This window comes from Hylobates moloch, unplaced genomic scaffold (genome assembly GCF_009828535.3).
Source record: "Hylobates moloch isolate HMO894 unplaced genomic scaffold, HMol_V3 SCAFFOLD_23, whole genome shotgun sequence".
Taxonomy (NCBI): Eukaryota; Metazoa; Chordata; class Mammalia; order Primates; family Hylobatidae; genus Hylobates; species Hylobates moloch.
The window spans coordinates 37,308,874-37,334,944 of NW_026652298.1; the positions used below are offsets into that span (position 1 = coordinate 37,308,874).

The 26,071-nt window shown below is 51.0% G+C and overlaps 2 protein-coding genes across 10 annotated transcripts in view; one reads left to right on the forward strand and one right to left on the reverse strand.

Moving 5' to 3' along the window:
- The window catches only part of PPL (periplakin), a 54,964-nt gene extending 45,625 nt beyond the window's left edge, over nucleotides 1-9,339 (forward strand). The window contains exons 17-22 of one of the 2 annotated variants that reach the window (XM_032144597.2): nucleotides 636-829; nucleotides 1,274-1,424; nucleotides 2,798-2,881; nucleotides 3,649-3,765; nucleotides 4,645-4,737; nucleotides 5,830-9,339. In XM_032144597.2, the coding sequence (XP_032000488.1) occupies nucleotides 636-829; nucleotides 1,274-1,424; nucleotides 2,798-2,881; nucleotides 3,649-3,765; nucleotides 4,645-4,737; nucleotides 5,830-8,493 (3,303 nt within the window). In that variant the 3' untranslated portion in view covers nucleotides 8,494-9,339. The remainder of the gene's footprint in view (nucleotides 1-635; nucleotides 830-1,273; nucleotides 1,425-2,797; nucleotides 2,882-3,648; nucleotides 3,766-4,644; nucleotides 4,738-5,829) is intronic. The other variant, XM_058433876.1, reaches the window with a different exon arrangement.
- Nucleotides 9,330-26,071, reverse strand: part of UBN1 (ubinuclein 1) — a 35,024-nt gene continuing 18,282 nt past the window's right edge. For 5 of the 8 annotated variants that reach the window (XM_032144602.2, XM_058433884.1, XM_058433880.1 and 2 more), the window contains 11 exons: nucleotides 22,882-22,952; nucleotides 21,450-21,579; nucleotides 21,170-21,288; nucleotides 20,830-20,958; nucleotides 20,501-20,647; nucleotides 18,849-18,899; nucleotides 18,710-18,752; nucleotides 16,349-17,572; nucleotides 14,689-14,929; nucleotides 14,326-14,415; nucleotides 9,330-11,758 (listed from right to left, as the gene is read on the reverse strand). In XM_032144602.2, the coding sequence (XP_032000493.1) occupies nucleotides 11,709-11,758; nucleotides 14,326-14,415; nucleotides 14,689-14,929; nucleotides 16,349-17,572; nucleotides 18,710-18,752; nucleotides 18,849-18,899; nucleotides 20,501-20,647; nucleotides 20,830-20,958; nucleotides 21,170-21,288; nucleotides 21,450-21,579; nucleotides 22,882-22,952 (2,295 nt within the window). In that variant the 3' untranslated portion in view covers nucleotides 9,330-11,708. Of the gene's footprint in view, nucleotides 11,759-14,325; nucleotides 14,416-14,688; nucleotides 14,930-16,348; nucleotides 17,573-18,709; nucleotides 18,753-18,848; nucleotides 18,900-20,500; nucleotides 20,648-20,829; nucleotides 20,959-21,169; nucleotides 21,289-21,449; nucleotides 21,580-22,881; nucleotides 22,953-26,071 lie in introns of those variants that run through there. The other 3 variants (XM_058433879.1, XM_058433882.1, XM_058433883.1) reach the window with 3 other exon arrangements.

Sequence of the window (26,071 nt, forward strand, 5' to 3'; positions counted from 1 at the left end):
GTGACACCAGCCATTCAGGAGGCTGGGGTGGGATTGCTTGAGCCCCGGAGTTTAAGTCCAGCCGCCTGGGCAATGTTGCAAGACCCTATCTCTAAAAAAAAAAAAAAAAAAAAAAAAAAAAAAGCATAAAGCACATAACAACCCATGTTCCCAGTATCTCTTGCTGAGCAGAGCTGGCATCCTGGGCTGCAGCCCAGAGGGCAAGTCAGTGGGCAGAGGTGCAGCTGCCTCCTCGGCCTGCTTACCTCACAGTTGCCACGGGCCCCCTTCCCACATTGCCTGAGCGCAGGAAGCATTCAAGTCTGTGACCTGAGGTCCCTTATTCACACTCCCATCTCACGACTTGCTTTTGCCACGGCCTCACGCCCAGACAGTGGCAGGCTGTTCTAGTGCAGGGCAGGAGCTGCCTGCTGCAGTTTTTAGAAGTTAGTTTTTCAGGGCTTTGTTCATTGTAATAAAACAGAAGATGGCAGAAGTGACCCAGGTTTGGGATATACAGAGCAAGGCTCCAGTCCTTCCTACTTGTGACCTCGCCCACTCTCCTATAGCCAGCGGCCCAGGGGCTTCAGGGGTGTCATTGCCTGGCTCTGGGAGCTCTGGCCGTAGCACCGCCGTCTCCTCCTCTGCCCCGCCAGGCCATGGCCTCTGAGTTACAGGCCCAGAAGTCCCTCCTGGGTGAGGTGGAGCGGAACTTGCAGGCAGCCAAGCAGTGCTCGAGCACACTGGCCAGCCGCTTCCAGGAGCACTGCCCAGACCTGGAGCGCCAGGAGGCCGAGGTGCACAAGCTGGGCCAGCGTTTCGACAACCTGCGCCAGCAGCTGGAGCGCAGGTGAGGGTGTGGTGGGTGGTGGCCGTTTTTGTTTTCTGAGAATGCGATCTAATTCCCTCTAAGCAATGCTTTAGCCATGTCCCACAGATCTTGCTGTTTCTCTTTTTGGTGAGTTTGTCAGATTCTCTGACAGTCCTGTGGTCTCTCTTTGAGTCATGCTTACCTGGGTCCTGTAATCCACAATGGGCATCTCTGCAAGTCATTGTATATGGACCCACCTGGTTCTCCACAGTCCAACCTGACGTTCCCTAATTACCACCCACCCTGTGTGGGAGATACTTGGGGTATTTCTAGTTGTTACATTTGGTTGTTTCTCACTTTTTAAAAAAAATGAGGGGTATTTCTAGTTGTTACATTTGGTTGTTTCCCACTTTTTAAAAAAAATGAGGGCTCCGTGAGGCATCTGTTTGCTGCGGCTGAGGCCTGAATGCTTTGCCTTGGCAGGGCGCAGAGCCTACAGAGCGCCAAGGTGGCCTACGAGGACTTCCGCCGCGGCCATGACCACGTGCTGCAGTTCCTAGCCAGCATCCCCAGTTACGAGCCCCAGGAGACAGACAGCCTCAGCCAGATGGAGACCAAGCTGAAGAACCAGAAGGTGAGACGGCCGCTTCTGCAGGCCCAGGCACACACTGGCAAGGGAGGGTCAGAGGTCAGCAAGCCCCTTTCTGGGACGCCGAGCCTTTGGGAGGTGGAGCAGGGCAGAGGCCTGCCACAGCTGTGTCCTCCCTGGGCCTCAGCTCAAGCTCCCAACACCCAACCCTCTAAGAACAAGAACTGAGTGTGTCGCTTACCTCTCCCAGCTTAGTGCCCCGCACAGGGCCTGGTGCAGAATGGTCGCTTGGCGTGGGTTGGCTATGTGAGTGAACAGCTACAGAATGAGCCGCCGCCTTTGTGGGGAAAATCCCATTTCCAAAGTTGGGACTCCTGCCTCCCCCACGCCCGACGCAGTGCCTTGGGGTGAGGGAGGAACACGGGAAGCCAACGGCTGAGATGCAAATCCCAGGTCCACCCCATCAGCCACATCCCCACCTCAGAAGCTTTACTTTCCTCACTCATAAGCCAGAGGTCACGATCCTTACCTCCTGGCATCGTTTGAAGATTAAATGAGATAATCTAAGTCAGAGAGCAGAACAGTGTCTGGTGGTCCAAATCATCAGTAAACATTTGTTTCCTAGCAGAGATAATGATCTTGGCCCTTCTTCACAGAGCCTTAGAACTGCCTAATCCCAGCATTTTGGGAGGCTGAGGCAGGTGGATCACAAGTTGAGGAGTTCAAGACCAGCCTGGCCAACATAGTGAAACCCCATCTCTACTAAAAATACAGAAAAAAAATTAGCCGGGTATGGTGGCAGGAGCCTGTAGTCCCAGCTACTTGGGAGGCTGAGGCAGGAGAATTGCTTGAACCCAGGAGGCTAAGATTGCAGTGAGCCGAGATCCCACCACTGTACTCCAGCCTGGGCGATGCAATGAGACTGTCTCAAAAAAAAAAAAAAGAACTGCCTTTTGCAATGAATAAAAATGTATACAAGGGAGCCATTCGTCATACTTTGTGCTAGAGAAGAATAAATTCAGATTCTGGGATTTCCAGCTACTTCATCCATGGTTGCTTTTAAAAATTTTTTTTCCAGTTAGTTTTGATTTTGATTTTGATTTTATTTTTATTTTTTGAGACAGAGTCTCGTTCTGTCGCCCAGGCTGGAGTGCAATGGCGCGATCTCGGCTCACTGCAAGCTCCACCTCCTGGGTTCACGCCATTCTCCTGCCTCAGCCTCTCCAAGTAGCTGGGACTACAGGCGCCTGCCACCACGCCCGGCTAGTTTTTTGCATTTTTAGTAGAAACGGGGTTTCACCATGGTCTCGATCTCCTGACCTCGTGATCCGCCCGCCTCGGCCTCCCAAAGTGCTGGGATTACAAGCGTGAGCCACCACGCCCGGCCCTAGTTTTGATTTTTAAACTCTGTCTTACAGAACCTGCTAGATGAGATAGCAAGTAGGGAGCAGGAAGTACAGAAGATCTGTGCCAATTCCCAGCAGTACCAGCAAGCTGTAAAGGTGAGCCGGGAAACTTCTGCCCGAAGCACAAACAGCAGGGGCCTTGTTCTACCGTCCCCTGGTCAGAGAAGCAGCAAGCACCGGCCCTGGCACGTGGGGGTGGAGCTGGCCACCCGAGGCACTGCCGGCTGCTGTGCAAACTGGCACAGGCCTTTGGGAAAATAGCATGGTACTAGACATGGAATGCTGTAAAAGGGTTTTATAGTCTGAAGCAGTAAACTCTTTGGGGGAATTTATCTTTGAGGAAAAAAATACAAAAAAAAAAAAAAATGCAGGATAAACAAAATTGTTGCAACAGCACTATTTACAATAGCAAAACTAGTAAGCTGGAAAGGACTGGTGTCCAGTGGAAGGGGAAAGCTGCGTGAATCAGCACACATCCACCTGATGGATTATAAAGTCAGCAAGCTAGTAAACATGAGAAGAGGTGGTGGCAAGGGGAGACAGGGTTATGGTACAATGTTAAAAGCAGCAGCAGAATGTGAAAATCTCTAGGCATGTAGGAAGGCTGGGACGGGAATTCGGGAGGTGCTTCTTCTTGTCTCCTATGTTACTGAGTGATGGAGCTATGTACTGCTGAGGTAGCGGTAATTCTCAAAACCTCCTGGCAATCACTACAGGGTGCAGCTGTGAGGAAGACCCATGCAGATTATAAAAGCAGCACATGGCACAGGGCAGGTCTGCGTCAGCCGGAAGGGGTACAGGAACATCTCCGTCTCTTCTCAGCTGTTTTAATCTCCCCTCTGCCATGTCTCTCCCTCATGCAGGACTATGAGTTAGAAGCAGAAAAACTAAGGTCTCTTCTCGACTTGGAGAATGGAAGGAGCAGCCACGTGAGCAAGAGAGCCAGGCTCCAATCTCCTGCTGCCAAAGTGAAGGAAGAGGTGAGTTCTGCGGGCCGGGCGGCCTCGGGACTGAGGTGGAGGCCAAGCTGCTCTGCTCCCCAGGGAGCATGGTGTCACGCGCTGGCCTCAGAGATGCGCACACAACAGGGAAGCCACTGAGAGCCCTCCTGTGTGCAAACAGGTTTGGTAAGAGAAGATGAGAAACTTGTTCTAGGGCAGTGACATCGATATGCCTAGAAAGACAGCAAGGCCGGGCGCAGTGGCTCACTCCTGTAATCCTAGCACTTTGGGAGGCCGAGGTGGGAGAACTGCTTGTGCCCAGGAGTTTGAGACCAGCCTGGGCAACAAAGCAGGACCCCATATCTACAAAAAAATTAGCCAGGCGTGGTGGTACAAACCTGTAGTCACAGCTACTTGGGAGGTTGAGGACCGGGAGGATCACTTGGGCCCAGCAGTTCAAGGCTGCAGTGAGCTGCAATCACACCACGGCACTTCAGTCTGAGTGAAAGAGATTCTGTCTTTAAAAAATAAAAATTTTTGAAAACACAGCTAAACAGAAATGTCAGGGTCAGAACCACGGATCTGGGAAATTCCTGTTTTGCTCACCTCAGTAAGTACAGTGGAGGGCTGATATTAGTCTCTTGTACACACGAAAGAGAACACTGGTGCTCTAACAGGCAGAAAGACTTGCTCAAAGTCAGTGTGGCCGAGACCCTGGCCTGGATCTTCTGCCTCGAGATCCAGTTTTCTCTCCACCGGTGAGGCTACAGTCTAACTCCAGGCAGGAGTGGGCAAGAGCTATGCCTCTACCCCCAAATTCCCCACTTCTCAAGAACCACGTCCACGCTGTCTCGCTCCCTGTTGCTTACCCTGTTGACAACTGTTTGTTGACCGCTCTCCTAATCCTCTTCTCTGCAGGAAGCAGCACTTGCCGCCAAGTTCACTGAAGTTTATGCCATCAACAGACAGAGGCTGCAGAATCTGGAGTTTGCTCTGAATCTCCTGAGACAGGTAACTGATCTTAGTAAGAAATTCTACTTCAGGCTGTTCTACCAGGTGACAAATACAGACTCTGTCTTAGAGAAATGGTCCGTGAATTGATGGAAGTGTCCCCTTGTTAACGTTTCTGGGCAGGGCCACTGCAAAGACTGGCCCGAGCCAATGCTTCCACTGACATGAGAACTTATTCAACTCAATAAACAACTGCTGAAAGTGAATGCTATTTTCAGCTGGGCAAGGTGGCTGAAGCTTATAATCACAGCACTTTGGGAGACCGAGGTGGGCGGATCACCTGAGGTCAGGAGTTCGAGACCAGCCTGGCCAACATGGTAAAACTCCATCTCTACTAAAAATACAAAAATTAGCTGGGCGTCGTGGCGCATGCCTGTAATCCCAGCTACTCAGGAGACTGAGGCAGGAGAATTGCTTGAACCCAGGAGGTGGAGGTTGCAGGGAGCCGAGATTGCGCCACTGCACTCCAGCTTGGGCAACAGAGCAAGGCTGTCTCAAAAAAAAAGAAACAAAAGAAAGTAAATGTTATTTTCTGAAGTCCGTGATGTTTATGACAGCATTGTTTTTTAATAGCAAGACACGGGAAGCACTTCACTCTTCATCAGCAATGGGCTAAACTGCGGTCTGTCCAGAGTGGAAACCATGCTGCTGGTAAATCCTGAAGCAGCACTCTCTGTGGTGAGCTGGAATGAGCTCTGTAAGTGCAGTCAGCAGCAGCGCACACAGCAAGAATACCATTTGTGCAGGAAAGATAAACACATGGTGCATACTACAGACAGACATGCTTGTGTGAGCACAGATAGCATCTCCAAGGCTGACAGACACGCCCTAGGAAGGGGACCAGAGGTGCGAGACCGTGGTTTCATTTTAAACTCTTCCACAGCTCAAAAATGTTTTACCTGATTAAAAAAAAACCCCAAACTAGTTGTTTGATCATTTTTGAAAGTAACCCTAGAACTCTACAACTAACATGAACTGGCGCTGAGGGAGTCCCTTGGGGACCACAGGACAGCCACTGTGACCAGGTGGGGAAAGGTCCCACATGTGCTGCCAGAGCCTGGCTTTAACCTTGTCTTGTCTTCTCCATCACAGCAGCCAGAAGTAGAAGTGACCCATGAGACCCTGCAAAGGAACAGGCCGGCCTCTGGAGTGGAGGAGGCGTGGAAGATCAGGAAGGAACTGGATGAGGAGACTGAGCGGAGGCAGCAGCTGGAGAACGAGGTCAAGAGCACCCAAGAAGAAATCCGGACCTTGAGGAATCAGGGGCCTCAGGAATCGGTGGTGAGGAAAGAGGTGCTCAAGAAGGTGCCGGATCCTATGCTGGAGGAGAGCTTCCAGCAGCTGCAGCGGACGCTGGCAGAGGAGCAGCACAAGAACCAGCTGCTGCAGGAGGAGCTGGAGGCAGTGCAGCTGCAGCTGCATGCCCTGGAGCAGGAGACCAGGGATGGGGGGCAGGAGTATGTGGTCAAGGAGGTCCTGCGCATCGAGCCTGACAGGGCCCAGGCAGATGAGGTCTTGCAGCTGCGGGAGGAGCTGGAGGCACTGAGGCGGCAGAAGGGCGCCCGGGAGGCAGAGGTGCTCCTTCTGCAGCAGCATGTGGCCGCCCTAGCTGAGGAGAAGAGCCGGGCGCAGGAGAAGGTCACCGAGAAAGAGGTGGTGAAACTGCAGAATGACCCCCAGCTGGAGGCAGAGTACCAGCAGCTGCAGGAGGACCACCAGCGCCAGGGCCAGCTCAGGGAGAAGCAGGAGGAGGAGCTGAGCTTCCTCCAGGACAAGCTCAAGAGGCTAGAGAAGGAGCGGGCCATGGCCGAGGGCAAGATCACCGTCAAGGAGGTGCTCAAGGTGGAGAAGGACGCGGCCACCGAGAGGGAGGTCAGCGATCTCACCCGCCAATACGAGGACGAGGCTGCCAAGGCTCGCGCTAGCCAGAGGGAGAAGACAGAGCTGCTCCGGAAGATATGGGCCTTGGAGGAGGAGAACGCCAAAGTGGTGGTGCAGGAGAAGGTGCGGGAGATCGTGCGGCCAGACCCCAAGGTGGAGAGTGAAGTGGCGAACCTCCGCCTGGAGCTTGTGGAGCAGGAGAGAAAGTACCGGGGTGCCGAGGAGCAGCTCCGGAGCTACCAGAGCGAACTGGAGGCCCTCAGGAGGCGAGGCCCCCAGGTGGAAGTCAAAGAGGTGACTAAGGAAGTCATTAAGTACAAGACTGACCCCGAGATGGAGAAGGAGCTTCAGCGGCTCAGGGAGGAGATCGTGGACAAGACCAGACTGATCGAAAGGTGTGATTTAGAGATCTACCAGCTGAAAAAGGAAATCCAGGCCCTGAAAGACACCAAACCCCAGGTCCAGACCAAAGAGGTGGTCCAGGAGATCCTCCAATTCCAAGAAGATCCTCAAACCAAGGAGGAGGTAGCGTCTCTGAGGGCAAAGCTCTCAGAGGAGCAGAAGAAGCAAGTGGATCTGGAGAGGGAGAGAGCTTCCCAGGAAGAGCAGATCGCCCGGAAAGAGGAGGAGCTCTCGCGGGTGAAGGAAAGGGTGGTGCAGCAGGAGGTGGTCAGGTATGAGGAGGAGCCAGGCCTGCGGGCCGAGGTGAGCGCCTTCGCCGAGAGCATCGACATGGAGCTGCGGCAGATTGACAAGCTGCGGGCAGAGCTGCGGCGGCTGCAGCGCCGGCGCACCGAGCTTGAGCGGCAGCTGGAGGAGCTGGAGCGTGAGCGGCAGGCCCGCAGGGAGGCCGAGCGTGAGGTGCAGCGGTTGCAGCAGCGGCTGGCAGCACTGGAGCAGGAAGAAGCTGAGGCCCGTGAGAAGGTAACCCGCAAGCAGAAGGTGGTGCTGCAGCAGGACCCGCAGCAGGCGCGAGAGCATGCCCTGCTCCGACTCCAGCTGGAAGAAGAGCAGCACCGGCGGCAGCTCCTGGAGGGTGAGCTCGAGACCCTCCGGAGGAAACTGGCTACACTGGAGAAGGCGGATGTCAAGGAGAAGGTGGTGCTCTCCGAGAGTGTCCAGGTGGAGAAGGGCGACACCGAGCAAGAGATCCAGAGGCTCAAGAGCAGCCTGGAGGAGGAGAGCCGCAGCAAGCGCGAGCTGGACGTCGAGGTGAGCCGGCTGGAAGCCAGGCTTTCGGAGCTGGAATTCCATAACTCCAAGTCATCCAAGGAACTAGACTTTCTAAGGGAAGAGAACCACAAATTACAGCTGGAGAGGCAAAACCTGCAGCTGGAGACGCGAAGGCTCCAATCAGAAATTGACATGGCAGTGACAGAAACACGAGACCTGCGGAACATGACCGTGGCGGACTCTGGGACCAACCATGACTCCAGACTGTGGTCCCTGGAGAGGGAACTGGATGACCTCAAGAGGCTCTCCAAGGACAAAGACCTCGAGATCGACGAGCTGCAGAAGCGCCTGGGCTCTGTGGCCTTCAAGCGGGAGCAGCGGGAGAACCACCTGCGGCGCTCCATCGTAGTCATCCACCCCGACACCGGCCGCGAGCTGTCCCCGGAGGAAGCCCACCGTGCCGGGCTCATCGACTGGAACATGTTCGTGAAACTCAGAAGCCAGGAGTGCGACTGGGAGGAGATCTCAGTGAAGGGTCCCAATGGGGAGTCCTCAGTGATACACGACAGGAAGTCTGGCAAGAAGTTCTCCATCGAAGAGGCCCTGCAGAGTGGCAGGCTGACCCCTGCTCAGTACGACCGCTATGTCAACAAGGATATGTCCATCCAGGAGCTGGCGGTCTTGGTATCTGGGCAGAAGTAGACACTTCGTAACGAAGTGTCACTACGACGCAGTGACCTCCTTGGTGTTGTCTTCTCCCTAGCCCTGGTGCAGGCCAAGCATTTTGTACATACCCTCGCTGCCAGGCTGCTCAGAGTCCAGCCCACATATGAGACAGGCAAGCACTGGCTGAAGACAGGCAACTCTCGTCCCAACCATCATTCACCCTGAGTGACCCACTTCATCCTCCAATGATTGGACAACTGCGATGCCTTTTCCTATACACCCCCAGCAACAAACTCCTCGTGATAACTGCACACAATCTGAAAACTACTAAAGGACAAGCCAACCACAGCAGCCAAGCCCACTCCATGCAGCATGGGTACTGATGGCACACCAGACAGTGACAATCTGCCCCACAAAGGCCGGGGCCCGTGGGGGCTGCTGCCTGGCATGACATCTCTCCAGATTTCTGGCTTAAAACCAACTTTCCATCAGAGAAGCCTCCTCAGTAGTTACTCTGCTCATGAGACAGATCTGGGCTCCAAGCCACGAAAGGTGAACAGAAACCAGAAGTGTCCAGCCCTCGGTGCTGGAGTGGACGTTAATTGTCAACCAGACTGTACCGGCACCTACAGAGAATGTTTCACAGTTCTGGCATTTAAATCCTTTGATAGTGGATTGTGCTGCTGTTAGCCTTAGTTTCAGTGCTTTACAAGTCTCGCTTATTATCTCATTGGTATTTAGGTATACAAAACAGTTGATTATTCACCACGCAAATTTCTGGGTCTCTGTATCTCATGTAGAACATAAGAAAATGGGAAGTAATAGGGAACTTTATTTATAGCATGAAAATAAACCTGGTGGCTGGAGTCTACTTTTACGGTCCACGTTTCTTCTTTTGCATGCAAGGCTTATTTCCCCCCACTCCCTCTTGGCTTTCAGCCAAAATGGATATTCCATATATAACAGCTCCTATAGGAAGAACTACTTCCACATGGTAGAAAGAAAAGAGTGAGAAAAAATGTTTTGGAAACCTTGAAACAATTTATTGAATTGCTTTATACAAGATTAACAATCTCCACACCACCCCTAACACCAACATAGTCGCTGCACAAAAGCCACAGCCCCTCTCACACCTAAGAAACGGCCACGCCCAGTAAGTGCTCAGAGACTTTCGCTGCGCCAAGGAAACCCCTGCAGCCCCCCAGACCCCGAGGCCACTCTGCCGCACCCTCTGCTGCAGCCTCGCCTGTAGATCTGCCTTGCCATGGCTGTTCAGTCATTCGCTCTTTCATTACCACAAATAAAGCATAAACAAGGAAAAGAAATCTCAAACTCCCCATCAAAGAAACGTTTCCCTGAGGCAAGAGGCATCACTAGATTCCTAAAAATGAGGGTATTCTGCTCCAGCTGCACGCGCAATGGTACATGGGGAGGAGGGAGCACCAAAGGGAAAGGAAGGAGGGGCTGGGACCCGGGTGTTTATGGGCAGAGAAGCCTGGAGAGTCCCTGCTCAGCCTCCACTGCCGGCCTCTGCTTGGCTTTGAGCTCAGCAATACAAATCTCTTCTTTGGCTCTTTTGCTACTACCTAAGACTACTCTGTAAACAAACTGGAAATCCAAGTTGCAAAAAATATATGTAACAAAGGGATAAGGAATCCACTTAGCCCAATGTGAAACACAGATTGGTTCTTATGTAAAAAAGGAGTCAGAGCAGAGGCCGGGCCAAAGGGCGGACAGAGGTCTTACTCCTTGGGAAACCGGGAAGGCCAGCAAACCTCTGAATGAAGGATGAGTTACTGGGTGCTGTACCCTGGGAGTCAGGAGCCAAGAGCGGTCCGTTTTCCCACAGGTGTATGTGCTGAGGACACTGTATACTCTCAACGTGCCTGAGATCACTTAGCTGGAGCAGTCAGTTCAGACCCACCTTGGGGCACAGACCTCACAGGACAAGCAAGTGCCCTCAAATCCTTGTGAAACAGCCACTGGTTGAGTGGTGACTTAGGAGCTCTGCAGTTAACTGTTCTAGTCTCTCTGATCCACTCTCCAAGCTCTTCCGCACATCACCCTTAAGTCGACACATAACCCCACCACCTGGAGAGCCCCAGGACTTCAAGGCCTATTTCTACCTGGCAGACACTTCACAGAGGCCTGCTTCTGCTGCACTGCCTAAGAATGATTCCTAAGAAGACAAACTGGAATGTCTATCTGTGACTTGGGACCCCTGGTATCCTTGACCCTCAGAGAGATGAAGGGCTTTGGGCTCTGCAGTCCAACTCCACGAACTCTGGAAAAACAAAATGGGAGCCCTGGCTACACTGGGACTTGGAATTTTGGGGCCCAGACAACCTTCTAGTCAGGACAGCACAGATAATGATGTGCAAGTGTAAAAAACTCAAAACTGGCTTTGTCTTCAATACAGACATATCTTTAAAAAGGTCTTCATCTCAGATCCACTCAGAGGGCTGAATGGACATGTGTTGTCGAATTCTGCTCCACCATAAAGGCACTGGAATTATGTCTTCCTATAATATGATGTGTGAAGAACAGTCCCCTTCTATCCAATGCATTTAATGGTAATGATGAAAACTGAGCCCAAAATAGGTGTCTGTAAAAATCCTATCACAACTGTTGAATCTACAAAGGTCTTTTCTCTAAAAGAGCTTCATTGTCATGTTCCGAGGAGAAACTGGCCCCCACAGTGAGCACATCCTAGGTGTTCTTAGTATTTTGCAGGGAAAATGCAGGTCTCCCAGCTGTGGCTCTGGCCTGGGTTTTGTCCTCTTGAGCACACAGCCTGGGGATGAGGCGGCACTGTGACCATCCAGGGAGCTTACTGCAGCCAGAAGGAGCCCCTGAGCAGTGGGGTGCTCTGAGGTACTCTGACCAAATGCCAGGGGGTCAGGCAGATTCACCTGCAGGTGTGCCAACTGCTCTGCCACCAGAGCCTGTAAACACCATGCCTCCCACCACGGCCCAGCGCACGCCCCAGCCTAGAGCTGCCCCTCTAACAACCGTCTAGCGACAGAGCCGCAAGGCCCAAAGCACGGGGTAATCTGCACCTCCTGAGCAGCAAGGGCTCGGCTCCCTCCGTGGGAGGCACATCAGAAGTGCCGAGAAGCGCTCCACTGAGAACTCACGCTCCTCCAGAAGAACACCAAGCAGCAGAAAGGGCGCAGTGAGTGTACATCCTGGGAGACCTGCACGTTCTGATTCCACCCAGACCCAAGTGGCAAGCCTTGCCTCTGAAGCGGTCACAATTTCCGTGGTACAGCAGGCCCTTTCCCGTGAAGCTGAGAAGCACCTGGAAAAGAGTAAAAATTAGAACGCAAGTTTTTCATACTCTCTGATTTCCTTAAGGCAGTAGTAACCAAACTTCAAGGGAAACACCTAAATAGCAAAAGTCCCCAAATGCTGAGTGTTCCAAAGCTCAAACAAGCCATGAGACACCAGCCAGCGGTTATTCGTGTACACTGCTCCTGGCCGCAGCCTGCAAGCACACTAGCACTGTGAAGGTTGGTGGTCACTCAGCACAGTGTTTCCAGAACAGCAGCTCTGCTATGCAACTTGGGCTACGTCATCTCAGGCTACAATTGCCATCCTGAGGCGAGGCCTGACGATTACATAGAACTCAAGGCAGCAATGATCATTCATTCTCTTACCATCAAAAGACCTTCAGGTCCTGTAAAGACAAATTCAAAGGCACTAGCATTCTCAGTCCACAGAAGGAAGGAAGGAAAGCAACGCAGACACAAGTCACGCAACTGAAATGCGCAAATAGCTTCTTACTCGCATCTCGCGTCATCCTGTAAGCTGAAGTCCGTCTAAGGAAGTGAGAAGCTCACTTGGATAACCCTGTTTTGGTATAGTTGCTTTTCTGATGGACTTTCTTTTTCCTCGAACTTTTAAACTGATTAAAAAAATTTTTTTAGAGATAAGGTCTCACTATGTTGCCCAGGCTGGAGTACAGCAGCTATTCACAAGCACGATCACGGCACAATATACCCTCTGATTCCTGGGTTCAAGCAATCCTCCTGCCTCTCAATGCCACCACATCCAGCCTCTGATAGCCTTAAACAGTTTTGAAAACTGACTCATAATAATGACACATTTTATGGGGTACATAGTGATGTTTCGACATCTAAAATGTGTAGTGTCAGGTTAGGGTTATTAACATATCCATCATCTCAAACACTTTTCATCTCCTTTTGTTGGCGACGTTCAATATCTTCCTAACTGAAACTACATACTACTGTTAACTACAGTCACCTACAGTGGTATAGAACACTAGCACTTATTCTTCCTATTCTGATAGCCTTTTCATACCCCGAGGAAAAATGAAAATATAGCAGAAAGCAATCTTTTGAGACAGGGTCTCACTCTTGCCCAGGCTGGAGTGCAGTAGCATGACCACAGCTCGCTGCAGCCTTGACATCCTGGGCTCAAGTGATCCTTCTGCCTCAGCTTCCTGAGGAGCTGGGACTACAGGCACATGCCACCACACCTGGCTAATTTTTTTCTTTTAACATAGAGATAGGGTCTTGCCACGTTGCCCAGGCTGGTCTTGAACTCCTGGACTCAGGCAATCCTCCTGCCTTGGCCTCCCAATGTGCTGGGATTACAGGTGAGAGCCACCACTTTTCTGAGAGTAACGTTCCTGAGAGTAAGCAAAGGCAGGGCAGCCTGACTTTGGAAAGACCCCTGCTCTCACCAAGGTGGCTCTGCAGCCTCTAGTCTGTAGAGAAGTCACTGCACTTTACTTCTCCTCCCAAGGAAAGGAGGAGTCACTAGTGTTGTAGGCTTAGCCCCTCAAAGCAGCACAATTTCCATTGTGGAGACTTCCAGATTTAGTCTCGCCCCATATGGCCTCTGGTGTTTACTATAATGCGCCATGGTGCCAGGGAGCCACAGCACATCATGAGGCAGATGTAACTTGGGAGATGTGCAGCACAGAGGGCCCTTACTTCCACCTGGCACCAGTTCACCATGGTTACCTCGGCTGGCTTCCACAAGAGTGGCTCTCCCCTTATCCAAGTAGCACCCTGGTCATGTCTGAAGCAGGTCTACAGTAGGAACAATGCTAGGTCAAAGCCGAGACACCGTGAGACTTCCCATGCCAGAATTCCAGGAGGCGTACCCAAGAATCGCGAACTCAGGACAGGGTGAGGCAGATGCACTCAATGCAAAGGTACCAACCCGGGGCACCTGAGCTCTCTTCTCAGATGCTACCAGACCAGCCTCAAGCTTGAGGCTTTTAGAGGCTCACTATTTCAGAAGGTGCTAAGAGGAGCGCCGACCACATGCCTGCTGTGCTCCCAAATCTGTTCTGATGGAGTTTTCACACCTGGACAGATTTAAAGCTGCTCCTCTCAAAGTCTTGCACTGTGGCCTCTGGCTGCTACCTGGATTTTCCCTTTAATGAAACAAAGTTTAGAGAGCCTTCTGTTAAGCAATCACATCTGAAAGTGGAGCAGCTTGTATTCCAAGACCTTGTTGTACCCAATTAGCCCTTGGAGAAGATGCACCATTACCTTCCTTTTTTTTTTTTAACTGAAGAGAAAAAAACGAGCCGAGGGTTAGGAACTCCTCCACCACACACAAAACCGCCCCACCCTGCCCCCCGCAACTTTCCCTGTAATCACACAGGCTGAGGCTGACCTGGCTGCAGCTCCAAGTGGGGACCAGAGGAAACCCCAAGAGTAGAAGTGCATGTCACCCTGAGTACTGAAAAAGCACAGCCTCAAAGGACAAACCAAAACAACAACAGCGACAAGGCAAAGACACCAAGACCCTTGGCAGTGGCAAAGCACCTAGGGGTGGAGAGGGCAAAGGCACATGGGGTGCGTGGCACACTGACCGTCGGGTGATTACCTGGCAGACTCTGCGGGATATGGGTGGGCACGGCAGCGTGTGGGAGAGGCGCTGCATGGGGCGGGCTGGAGTGCAAGCCAGCCAGAAGACCTGAGAGAAAACAGGAGGGGAGAAAAGAACAAAACACACACATTGAAGACAGAAACAGAAAAGCAGCTCCAGCAGCCAAAAGCCCCCGATAACCTGCCAGGCCAGTCTGGGCACCACACCCAAAGGGGCAGTGGGGGCTCGGCATAGTTCCCGGAGATGTTCCCCATGGTCACACACCAGACTCAAACACAGGAACCAGAGTACACAACAGCAGGACCCCTGGCCACAATCTAGAGGTTCCTGAGTGACCAAAGACAGCAAAGAAGCACTTACTGTGGCCAAGGCCATGGTGGAAGGACCCGGGGGCAGGGCCTGTGACGATGGCATCCTTGGAGACCCCTGCTTTGGCAGAGGAGTCAGCGCTGAAGGAAAGTACGTGGACAGGAATAGGGACAGGGGTTATAATTCCCAAGGAGTTTGAGCTCATGGCCCCAGACAGCTTTGGGCTGCTGGATTTGTAGGGTGAAGCCATCAAAGAGGAGCCGGTCAGCAGCACAGTCCCACTCGTTCCTTTCTAGGGAAGAAACACAGCAAGCAGTAAGAACTCCAGTCCTGTTCATGGCTCACTCACACCAAACCTGGCAACACAAAGGAACATACACATCCATGTCAGATGGCCCTGGGAGGCACCCTCCGACCCTGCAACCCCAAAGACAGGACCCAGGACAGTCTTTATGAACCAACATGGAATGGATTCCAGGGAACATAATTTTTTAAAAAGGATATTAAATATGTTTCCTACAGAGGTTGCAGTGAGCTGTGATCGCGCTACTGCAGTCCAGCCTAGGTGACAGAGCCAGACTCTGTCTCAAAAAAAAAAGCCTCCTTTGTGAAGGGAAAAATGTAATATAGATATCCATAAATGTTCATGTATATTTGTATGTGTATATATATTTATATACATACACACACATACATACATGTTTTGTTTGTATTTATTATACCTTTGTTTGTATTTATTAATCTTTTGTTTAAAAAGAGGAAAATAAACCAGAAACTAAAGAGCTTAGTTACCTTACAGGGGTGGTGGGTGCAGGAAAGGAGGTGAGACCTCCAACAGACCTTTCTATGGTTTTGTCTTTGTAACCACTTCATTTATATATTAGAAAAAGAGGCCGGGCGCGGTGGCTCACACCTGTAATCCCAGCACTTTGGGAGGCCGAGGCGGGCAGATCACGAGGTCAGGAGATCGAGACCATCCTGGCTAACGTGGTGAAACTCCGTCTCTACTAAAAATACAAAAAATTAGCCGGGCGCGGTGGAGGGCGCCTGTAGTCCCAGCTACTCGGGAGGCTGAGGCAGGAGAATGGCGTGAACCCAAGAGATGGAGCTTGCAGTGAGCCGAGATAGCGCCACTGCAGTCCAACCTAGGCAGAAGAGCAAGACGTCTCAAAAAAAAAAAAAAAAAAGAAAAGAAAAAAAAAATGCTGACTATCTCTTCCCGAACCTGCTGTAATTACACACAAGCAAGATGCATTAATTATTGGACTCTGTCCTTCAAAAACCAACAGAATCACTCTTAGGTGGTCCTGCTATTCCTGGTCCATGAACACCTCCACATGACTCAACTGACAGTAGACAGCATTTCCATCCCCCTTGTTTAGAGAGACGGAGAGGCAAGGGGTCACGGAAGGCAAGTGCTGTGGCTCATTCTGTGCCACACAGACCCAGCCTCCGAAGAGGTATGGTGCTGGCCATCCTTTAGCTCCCTCTGCCCTCCTCAGAAGAAGCTTTAGGCCATCCTGGGCTTCCTGTCACCAGAAAAGTGAATACCTGAGAACACGGAGCCCAGTCTCCCTTCCTACGTCTGAGCCCACTGTTCCTACCTGACCTGTGGTTTTAGATCTCACTCTCCACCCGGGGCAAGGCAAGCAACCTCATCCCCAAGGCCCCTGTGAATGGGGCAGGGCAGGCTGCTATGCCGGACACTCACTGACAAGGAGGTAGACGATGTCACACTACTAACTGCAGAGGGCTTTCGGGGCGGCGCGGTCATCAACTTTGCCACTCCCTGGGTCCCACCACTGGAATCTCCGTTTGGACCGCCTGGAGGGGCTACCAGGGTCAACTTCTGGGAAACAGGCATTTTTTTCCCTGCTGAGCTTGGGATAGGTCGGCTGGTGGCCTGTCCCACGGAGGAAGGCTGTACGCCAGGGACCAGGCTCCCAGAAACAGAACTCTGGACTGGTGTTCCTCCCGAGGAAGAGCTGCCAGAAGAAACCCCATGTTTGGAGATAGAGCTGGCAAAGGGATTATTCTTGTAAGATGAGCCTGCAGAGCTGACTGAGTGTGGCTTTGCTGGATGGCTCAGGGCAGAAGAGGACGAGGCTGGGGTCTTGTGAGAGCTGCTGCTGGAGGCTGGCAGGCCTCCTGAGGTGGCTGGTGCAGAGGGATGGAAGCCCTGGCCTTTGGCCGCTGTCTTCACTAACTGCAGGAGGGAACGATGACACTGTGGGGGAGAAGCCTTTGGGCCTTGGAGCTTATTGGCAAATGGAGATGGGGGCGTGAAGTTTTTCTGCTGCTGAGTGCCGGCATGAAAGACTTTGACCTGGGGGCCAGGCACAGGAACTGCCAGTTGGGGCCCGTGAGACGTCCGTGGCAAGCTGTGGTGCTTAGCTTTGGACTGATGTACTTCTGGCAGGCCCTTACTGAGGGGAGCCTGGCAGGACAGCTCTTTGTAGCCAGAACTCTCTGTTTTTTTCTCCTGAGAGGACTGCCCCAGTGCCAGAGCCTGTTCTGCCAGAAAATTGAGGGGTGACTGCAGAGAGCTAGCTGGTGGTGGAGCAGAAGGACTGGGCTTCGCAAAGTTCCTTTTTTCTTCTGTACACAAAACGCCTCCAACTTTTTCTGCAGGTGCTTTTGAGGGTGCAGGCAGTGTGAATTCAGAGTTCCCAGCTGCTCTGCTATTCAATGCAGCCAATTCCTTGGACACGGCTTCCACAGAGGAGGCTGGATTGCGGATCAAGTCTTCATCCAACGAGTCCTCCAGGTTGACAGGAGGAGGGTTAGCAAGGCCGCCCGATGCCTGGGATGGGAGCTCCCTGCTCGAGGCCCCAATACTCAGGCCTCCTGTTTGGTGATCTGAGGGCAAAGCAATGGGGCCACCAATCTGTCCTGATGGGACAGAAACCTTTTTATCAGGCTTCGTAGACGATTCCTAAAGGAAAACAGAAATGTTGATGTTTAGAAAGGTCCAAAGATGCCAACACTGGCCTGTTGTGAGGATACAAACATGTGAACTCGACTCACAAAAAAACCGGGCCTTCCTGTATAATTACAAAACAAGCAGTGGGAGAGAGCAGGAGCTACGCCCGCCTTGACTTTAGATGCCATGACTTCATCACCCCTGGTGAGTATCTGGTTGGCCAGGGCTGGGTTTACCCCGGCATGCTTCGTTGCTAAGTACAAACAAGCCACCAGGAGAAATTTTCTTCTGTTTTGAAAAGCATTAAGACTCTCGTGAAGAGATACTCTGCCTACTGGCATTCCCACTGTCTCAGCGCCCTCCTAGCTGCAATCAGACCAAGGCATGGCATTAGAATTGCCTTAAAGCAGCTATTTTTCCCTTCTTGATTTTTCCCAGCACCTATCTCCTCAGACTGGGTTCAAAGAAGAGTGAGTTTTTCATGGGAACAGGAATGGGGTCTAATCCTTCACTCCTGCATCCCTGGTGCTTAATACAGTGTGTCTGGGACATTGTGGGAGCTCAACAGACACTTAGGAGTAAATGACTTGCACATCTCATTCTCACGGTCTGCTTAGGGATGGCTAAGGGCACCATACTAAGAACTGGAAAAAATGTTGATAAACAGCAATTTTTACTACATTGAGAGGTTTCTGCAACATCTAAGGTAATTTTCACAGTGTCTATTCTCCAGCCACTGTATCACCCTCCATTTCTGCCTGGTGGCTCAGCAAAGTCGCCTTTTCTTTCTGCTGTGGGTCCAAGCTAAACTGCACTTGCCTAGAGTGTATTTCTTCCATACAAAGATCACAGTGTAACACCTTCACACCTTCAGGGACTATTGACTCCTCAGAGGGCTACCAAGAAGATCCCACTTAATCCCACATGAACCCCAGGAACTGGGCCAGCTGGATAGTTTGTAGAACCAAGGCTAGAGGGGGGTTAAGTGGCTTGGGTCTCTGTCCTGGTATGACTTCAAGAATGTCACCCTGAGTAGCTGTCCCCAGACAAGCAAAGATCAGTGAGCTTCCACAGTCACTTGACGGTTTCCAGAACATAGTTGCAGGGAGATGGGCATAGCAGACATGTGACCCGAGCAAACTGACTCACCTTCACCTTGATTTTAGAAGGGGCCATAACTTTCTTCTTGGCCCTGTTCAAAGGAATGAGCACAGAAAAGTTTAGAGAATATCCAGAGGAGACCAAAAACAACACTTGTCCCGAGATGTGAAAATACCAAGACACTCACAGGATTGAAGTCAGGTGCCCATGGCCTCGTCTGCTCTCCTTAAACAGAGTCCTGAAAGACACAGAACACCAGGCATCTGTACACACCCCAGAAAGCTGGCTGGGACTCTGCTTCCAGAACTTTGCTAGTGTCCCTGGTCCTCAGTGGCTATCCCTCATTAAATGTCAACTGGCCAGGTGCAGTGGCTCACGCCTGTAATCCCAGCACTTTTGGAGGCCAAGGCGGGTGGATCACCTGAGGTCAGGAGTTCGAGACCAGCCCAGCCAACATGGTGAAACCCCGTCGCTACTAAAAATACTAAAATTAGCCAGGCGTGGTGGCGCACGCCTGTAATCCCAGCTACTCGGGAGGCTGAGGCAGGAGATTCGCTCAAACCGGGGAGGTGGCGGTTACAGTGAGCCGAGATCGTGCCATTGCACTCCAGTCTGAGCAACAGACTTTGTCCCCGCCCCCTGCCACCGCCGCCCCCCCCCCCCCCTTTCCCGCCCCACACACACACACACAAAAAGGTCAATGGATTGGGGAGCCAAATTCCTGGTGAGAGGATCTGAATGGGACACAGTGGCTGCCCAAAGGCTGAGTCTAGCCTTTACCAAGAAAATGTATGGCTCTGCCTCAAACCTCTCATGGTGATGCTTCCCTAAAGAGCACAGCACTTTCCTTATTGCCTATTCCTTCCATTCCAGGAATAAAACGTGGAGTGACCCAGCGTGTCTTTGTCCAGAGAAACTCAACAAAAACGTTCTTCATGTGAGTCCAGCCTATGTAGAGAGGACAGCAATTTCAAAGGTTCCACGATCTATCCGCACAACAGATGATTCGGGTCCAATCAAGAAAATCACTCCAGCTACCTTTCTCTGTCCCACGTATTACAGAAATACTTCATTCGCAGGAAGTGGCTTCGTACAAGGTAGCCTCTGAGATGGAAGCCTGGCACCTAGTTCCAATAAGGAGTCAGCCCTGCTACCTGCAAATGAGACTTCTTCAGGAACATCAGGAAAGACCCAAGATGAACCCATCTCTCAAATGCTCATAGCAGCCTGTATGTTAAAACAGGAAGTGCTGCTGGTCACGGTGGCTCACGCCTGTAATCCCAGCACTTTGGGAGGCCGAGGTGGGCGGATCACGAGGTCAGGAGATCGAGACCATCCTGGCTAACACGGTGAAACCCCGTCTCTACTAAACATACAAAAAAATTAGCCGGGCATGGTGGCGGGAACCTGTAGTCCCAGCTACTTGGGAGGCTGAGGTAGGAGAATGGCGTGAAGCTGGGAGGTGGAGCTTGCAGTGAGCTGAGATCATACCACTGTACTCCAGCCCGGGCAACAGAGCGAGACTCCATCTCAAAAAAAAAAAAAAAAAGGAAAAAGGAAAAAGGAAAGTGCATATTGAGATGGGAGGCCAAACCTCAACTGAAGTTGGACAAAAAAATGACAAAAACAAAACCCTGAAGGCAACTTCCCTTCCCCCAGGGAAGATCCAGAAGACCCTTTCCCAGCTACCTGCATGTCCCCCAATTCCTCAGGTGAGATCAGAGTTGAGGCAGCTAGACAGTGACTCCCTGTGGGTAAGGATCCTGTTGGCCTGGCACAAAAGCAGCGTTCAAACGTGTCTTGACTGCACAGATGCCCATCTCAGCACACGGCCCTCACCTGGCCTGCATCCAGCCTTTGGGCCAGAGGGGCTTGACCTCCGCGTCCAGAAAGCCCTTCACACAGTCCTCCCAAGCCTGGGCTTTGTTGTTCCTCTCCAGGTCGTGGCTCTCCAGTTTGATCTTCACCACCTGGCACAGTAGCTCCCTGAGAAGGAGGCAGAAATCAGAAACTCCAAACTACTTCAGATGCTTCTTCAAGGTTCCAATCATGTGCTTTCAGCAGCCCTGATGAAAGTAAATGAGCCTAACCTTTGTCAGCAATAGGGGACGTGCTCAGACACTGCCCTACCAACCCTCCAAAGAGGCCAAGTCCCAGTGTGGGCACACCTGATCTCATCATTCCATTGGAACTTCTTCCGAGGTCCCATTATCCTCCTGCCCCCTCTTTCTTCATCTTCTTCCTCATCCGAACAAATCCGGTCCCTCTGCTCCTTGTCCTTCTCCTCTTCCAGCATCCTATGGAGTGAATAGAATTACACAGCGCCCCAAGGTGCTCCTGCCCACCGCCTCTCCCCTCACCCTCTGCACAACTAGGACTTCACAGAGAAGGAGAAAAGGCCAAAGAAGAGCCAAGAGGCTCCTTGGGAAACGGCAGTACACACCGAGAAACGGGAGGGGAAGAGGCAAGACAGGAGGGTCGCGCCTGCAAGCGCCAGGACAAACTTACTTGGCAACCTTTGCCTGCGTGTGTGCCTGGCATTCGTCCTGGTACTTGGCCATCTGCTCTGGCATCGCCCTGCCAATGGCTTCCTTGAGCTTCTGGAGAGGCTCCTTCAGACGGCCCCCCTGCGAAGAGCGGGACAAAATTCAAGGCAGGTTTACGCTCAGGATGCATGACGGGGTGATCACAAGGAGGCAGTGGGGCAGCAGACGCATCATTGCTTAAGACTCAGTCACCCCTCTGCCAGGCCCCCAAAGCCAAAGGGCTTCACTCTAGAGTCACCCACCTGTTCATAGAGGTGAAGTTTCCGAGCACGCTTGAGCAGGGCATCCTTGCTGCAGGGCAGGAATGACGCAAGATAGGCATACACCCCAGAGCGGACCTGACTGCTCAGCTCCCGAGTCTGCGCCTCTATGCTGAAGAACAGAACACAGTCACCACCGCCTGCAGCTCGCTGCAACTCCTGTCTTCATCAGCTCACCGTACATGGAGAGGAAAGCTAGGGGCCAAAGGCAGGTCAGACCCTGTCTTGTTGGTCACACAATGTAATTGAATGCCCACGGAAATACATCCTCAGCAATCAACAAACAAGAACTCCCAAGCCTGATGAACATGGCTAGGTAATGTGGGCCAAGGCTCTTAGGTCACAATACCAGGAAAACAGAGCCCAGGAGAACAAGCTCTGAAGCACTAAATTTCATAGAGAAAACATAAAAGCTTTCAAAGTGGAAAATCATGAGTTACCTGGGGTTGAAAGGAAACACTTCCCGGCAGCATTTCTTTTTTTTCCCCCCAGTCCCCAGTTTTATCAACCATTATGAGGTCAGGGAAAGCCTCACCCCTCCAGTTTCTCCATCTAGATAAGCAAAAAAATATTTCTCTTCAATGCCTTGAGCTGTCCATATTTGGCACGCTCAAGCAGGTTCCTTGTTGACACAACCCTATCGTCCACACCAATGCTCAGGTGCTCTCTGCAGCCCACACTTCCTGACCCAAGGGGCCAATCCAGGTCCTGGCCAGGCGAGGCCATTTGGTAGAACACCCACATTTTGACAACTCTTCTTACATACACAAACTCCTCAGCTGTTGAGCAACAAGCTTCCCCTGTCACAAACTACAATCAAGATTAAAGCGGCAACACTGCAGGCCAGGCCACAAGGATTCACTTTTCCCAGTCTGGATTTACAAACGTTTGCTCTTCTGCTTTTTAACCCGATTCACACAGTGTGGTGTCTCAGAGGCTCAGCTGTGTGGGAACTGCGTTAGGGATGATTCACGTGGCACCAGGAACCGGAGTGCCAGCGAGGGGAACGGCCAGGGACGCCAAGCAACACCGAAGGCAAAGCAGGCCCAAGGCCACCAGGCTGTCTCTCATTCTTCAGGATTCTCAGAGACAGGCAGGCAACACCTTCTCTCTCTCGTCTCATACCTGCCAAGAAATCATCTTCTAACAGGCCATGATTATCATATGCTATTAATGCCTGCTGCCTAAGATAAGGGAGGTCTATCGCTTCTGGAGACAAGTATTTGGTGTCCCTGTTGTATTTTGATTTTTAAAAGAAAAATAACAATGAAACCATGTTAATCCAATTCTTCTTTTATCTCCTTGGTGGTCACCTTTATGCAGTTCAATTGTACTCCCATTCTCCCCTGGCTGGCTTGCCCCAGGCTCAGTAACAGCAGAAACAGACACAGACAGACAGACAGACGATACTCACTCTAATAGGATTCCATTAATATCCTGGGTGAAGAACTTCTGTCTGCTCTCCCCCTCAGCAGCTCTGGCAGCCTGGTGCACAGCAGACAGTAACAGCCGTTAGTGTACTTTCCCCACACATCCCTCACGCTCACCCACAGGCACAGGAGTCATCACTCCATAAAGAGCACCTGTCAATACAATCACACCGCCACCTTTCCAACTCCACCCTAGTCCCGGGTTAAGTTCGCCTGCGATCAATATTCTCTTTTCAAATGCTGCTGCCAGCCCTCTTTTCAAGTGGGCTGCCAGTTCTTCCCAGGACTTAAAACAGTCACAGAAAAGAAAATCACAGAGCCAAAGCCATCACAATGCACTTGGCCAGAGGCCAATAAGGCCAACTAACCCCTGCGCCCATACACTATCAACTACACCATTAGTTGAGATTTCCATGTATCTACAGTACAAAAATATTCAAGAACTTCAACCAGCCTATAGGATTTAAAGGCCTTTTTATCTACAAAAATAATAATAATGTGTAGCTCTAGCACTTAAGGACGTTAAAACTCTTTGACAATTCCTAATCTACTTATGGTATACCACGAGCTCTCTATTAGCCAGACCATGTGAATAACGAACCCACCATATTACCTATTAACACCAGATTATAGGAGTTTCAGTACAGTCTTAGTTTGCTTTCCAAAAGAACACAGTTAACACACACCCTGGATGGCAAGCTCAGAGACCCCTGAAGCAACCATGGCAGGCAGCCACGACACAGCGGGAACACAAACAAGCAGACCCTGTGGAAGTCTGCATCAGGGGTTCTCACACTTGGTTGCATACTGGAATTCTCTGGGCAGCTTGGAGCAACTCAGACCACTCAAATCACAGTCTCTGGAAAGGAGATTCAGGAATGCGCACTCTCTTAAAAGTGGCCCAAGTACTCTTTTAAAGCAAGCCTGGGGACACTGATGTGCAAAGAGGGCTGGGAAACACTCCTCTAAACCCAAGAGCTGCTGGTCTGAAGGCTTTGGGTGAAATAAAATTTCTGAAATCAGACATGATATACAATAATGACAGCAAACAATGGTGATAAGGTGACTATCTGGAATGAAGGAATCAACCCCTCCAAAACTGCAGACACTGCTAACCCCTCACCATCATCTCCCCCACTCACCTTCCTCTCATTGCATCCTCTGGGGCCCCTTCCAACCACTCTAACTGCTCCATCTGCCTCCTCCACCAGCTCCTTTTCCATAGGCGGACCCCAGGATTCTCACTAGAACCCACTTCTCCCAATAACTTCTTTCCCCCTCAGGGCTTCAAAATAACACAGACAATTGTACACTCAAATCCAAACTAAGCCCTAAACCCTCTCATCTAAGCTCTGGACCAGAATTTCCAGTTATCTCTGAGTAATTTCCAACTACAGTCAACGCCTGGTATAGGCAGGGGATTGGTTACAGGACCCCTGCATATACCAAAATCCAAGTGCACAGTCAGCCCTGAGGAACCTGCCTATACAAAATTTAGCCCCCTACACACAGATTTAGCATCCCTCAAATCAACCCACGTTTGGTTAGAAAACGTCTGCGTGTAAGTGGACCCACGCAGTTCAACCCTGTGTTGTTCAAGGGTCAACTGCACTTCTGTGGATGGATGACCCTCTGGTTTGCAAACTCAACTTACACCAGACCCACTGGCTTCTGCTCTTCCGCCTGTGTTCCCCACTTCTAATAACTGCACTCCAACCTTAAGACCGCCACTCCCTTCTTCATAACCCTTCAGCAGCTCTTTCCAAGCCTAGTATCAAACCCAAACTCCTTCACATGGCATTTGGGGTCCTCCACGATCTGGCCCAGCTATCCACCAACTCATCCATCTTCAGCTCTGCTCCCTGCCTTCTCTTAGGGCATCTTCCCCAGGAGGCCGGCCAAGCCTGTTGCCTCCAGTCTGCTTCCTATATGCCCCCCAAGAGCCTGTCTTTTACCCCTTAAGTCGGGCTATCTGGCCGTCCAGAGATCACAAAGCTTACTTCATTCTGCTCTGTACTACAGTCCACTGTCTGCATATCTATCGGGTCCATTTATGTAACGAGCTCATGAAAGACAAGAATGGAAACTTGGCCCGGCGCGGTGGCTCACATCTGTAATCCTAACACATTGGGAGGCCAAGGTGGGCAGATCACGCGAGCTCAGGAGTTTCAGACCAGCTTGGGCAACATGATGAGACCCTGTCTCTACTAAAAATACAAAAAAAAAAGCTGGGCATGGTGGTGCATGCCTGTGGTCCCAACTACTCTGGAGGCTGAGGTGGCAGGATCACTTGAGCCCTGGGCGTGGAGGTTGCAGTGAGGCAATATCGTGCCATTGCACTCCAGCCTGGGTGACAGAGCAAGACCCTGTCTTAAAAATAATAATAAAATAAAATAAAGAACTGAGTCTTATTCATCAATATATTTCCCATGGCTACCTGTCACATAATATTTACTAAATGTTGACTGAGTGAATGAATCAACAAATGAAGATACTACTGTAAGACGGCACACCAGAGGAAGAAAAGCTTAACACCAAACAACCAAAACTAAGTTGGAAGTAAATATGCAAAAGTCAAGCTTCTACAGATCCCTTGGCTAGGGGAAAGCCCAGAGGGGTGAAATCCACAGACGAATAATGAAAAAAAGGGCATGACTTTTCACCCAGCCATGTGCCAATTTCTTACACCCTTGGAAACATTCAGAATTCTACCTTGGCACTTGGAAGGTACTAGAATTATATTAGTCTGAGAAAAAATAAAACTAAACTTTTTTTGCTTAAGCTTACACTGCTAGTTATAAGATTCAGAAGCACCCTTACATTAATTCAAACTAATTAACATGTATTTCATATGCCACACTTTCAGACCCATCAACAGCTTAAATTTCCAATCAAATTTTATCTTATTATTTTTTATTTTTTTATTTTAGTTTCTGAGACAGAGTCTTGTTCTGTCACCCAGGCTGGAGTGCAATGGCATTGATCTCAGCTCACTGCAACCTCCGCCTCCCGGGTTCAAGTGATTCTCCTGCCTCAGCCTCCTGAGTAGCTGGGATTACAGGCACCCACCACCACGTTTGGTTAATTTTTTGTATTTTTAGTAGAGATGGGGTTTCACCATGTTGGCCAGGCTGGTCTCAAACATCTGACCCCAAGTGATCCGCCCGCCTAAGC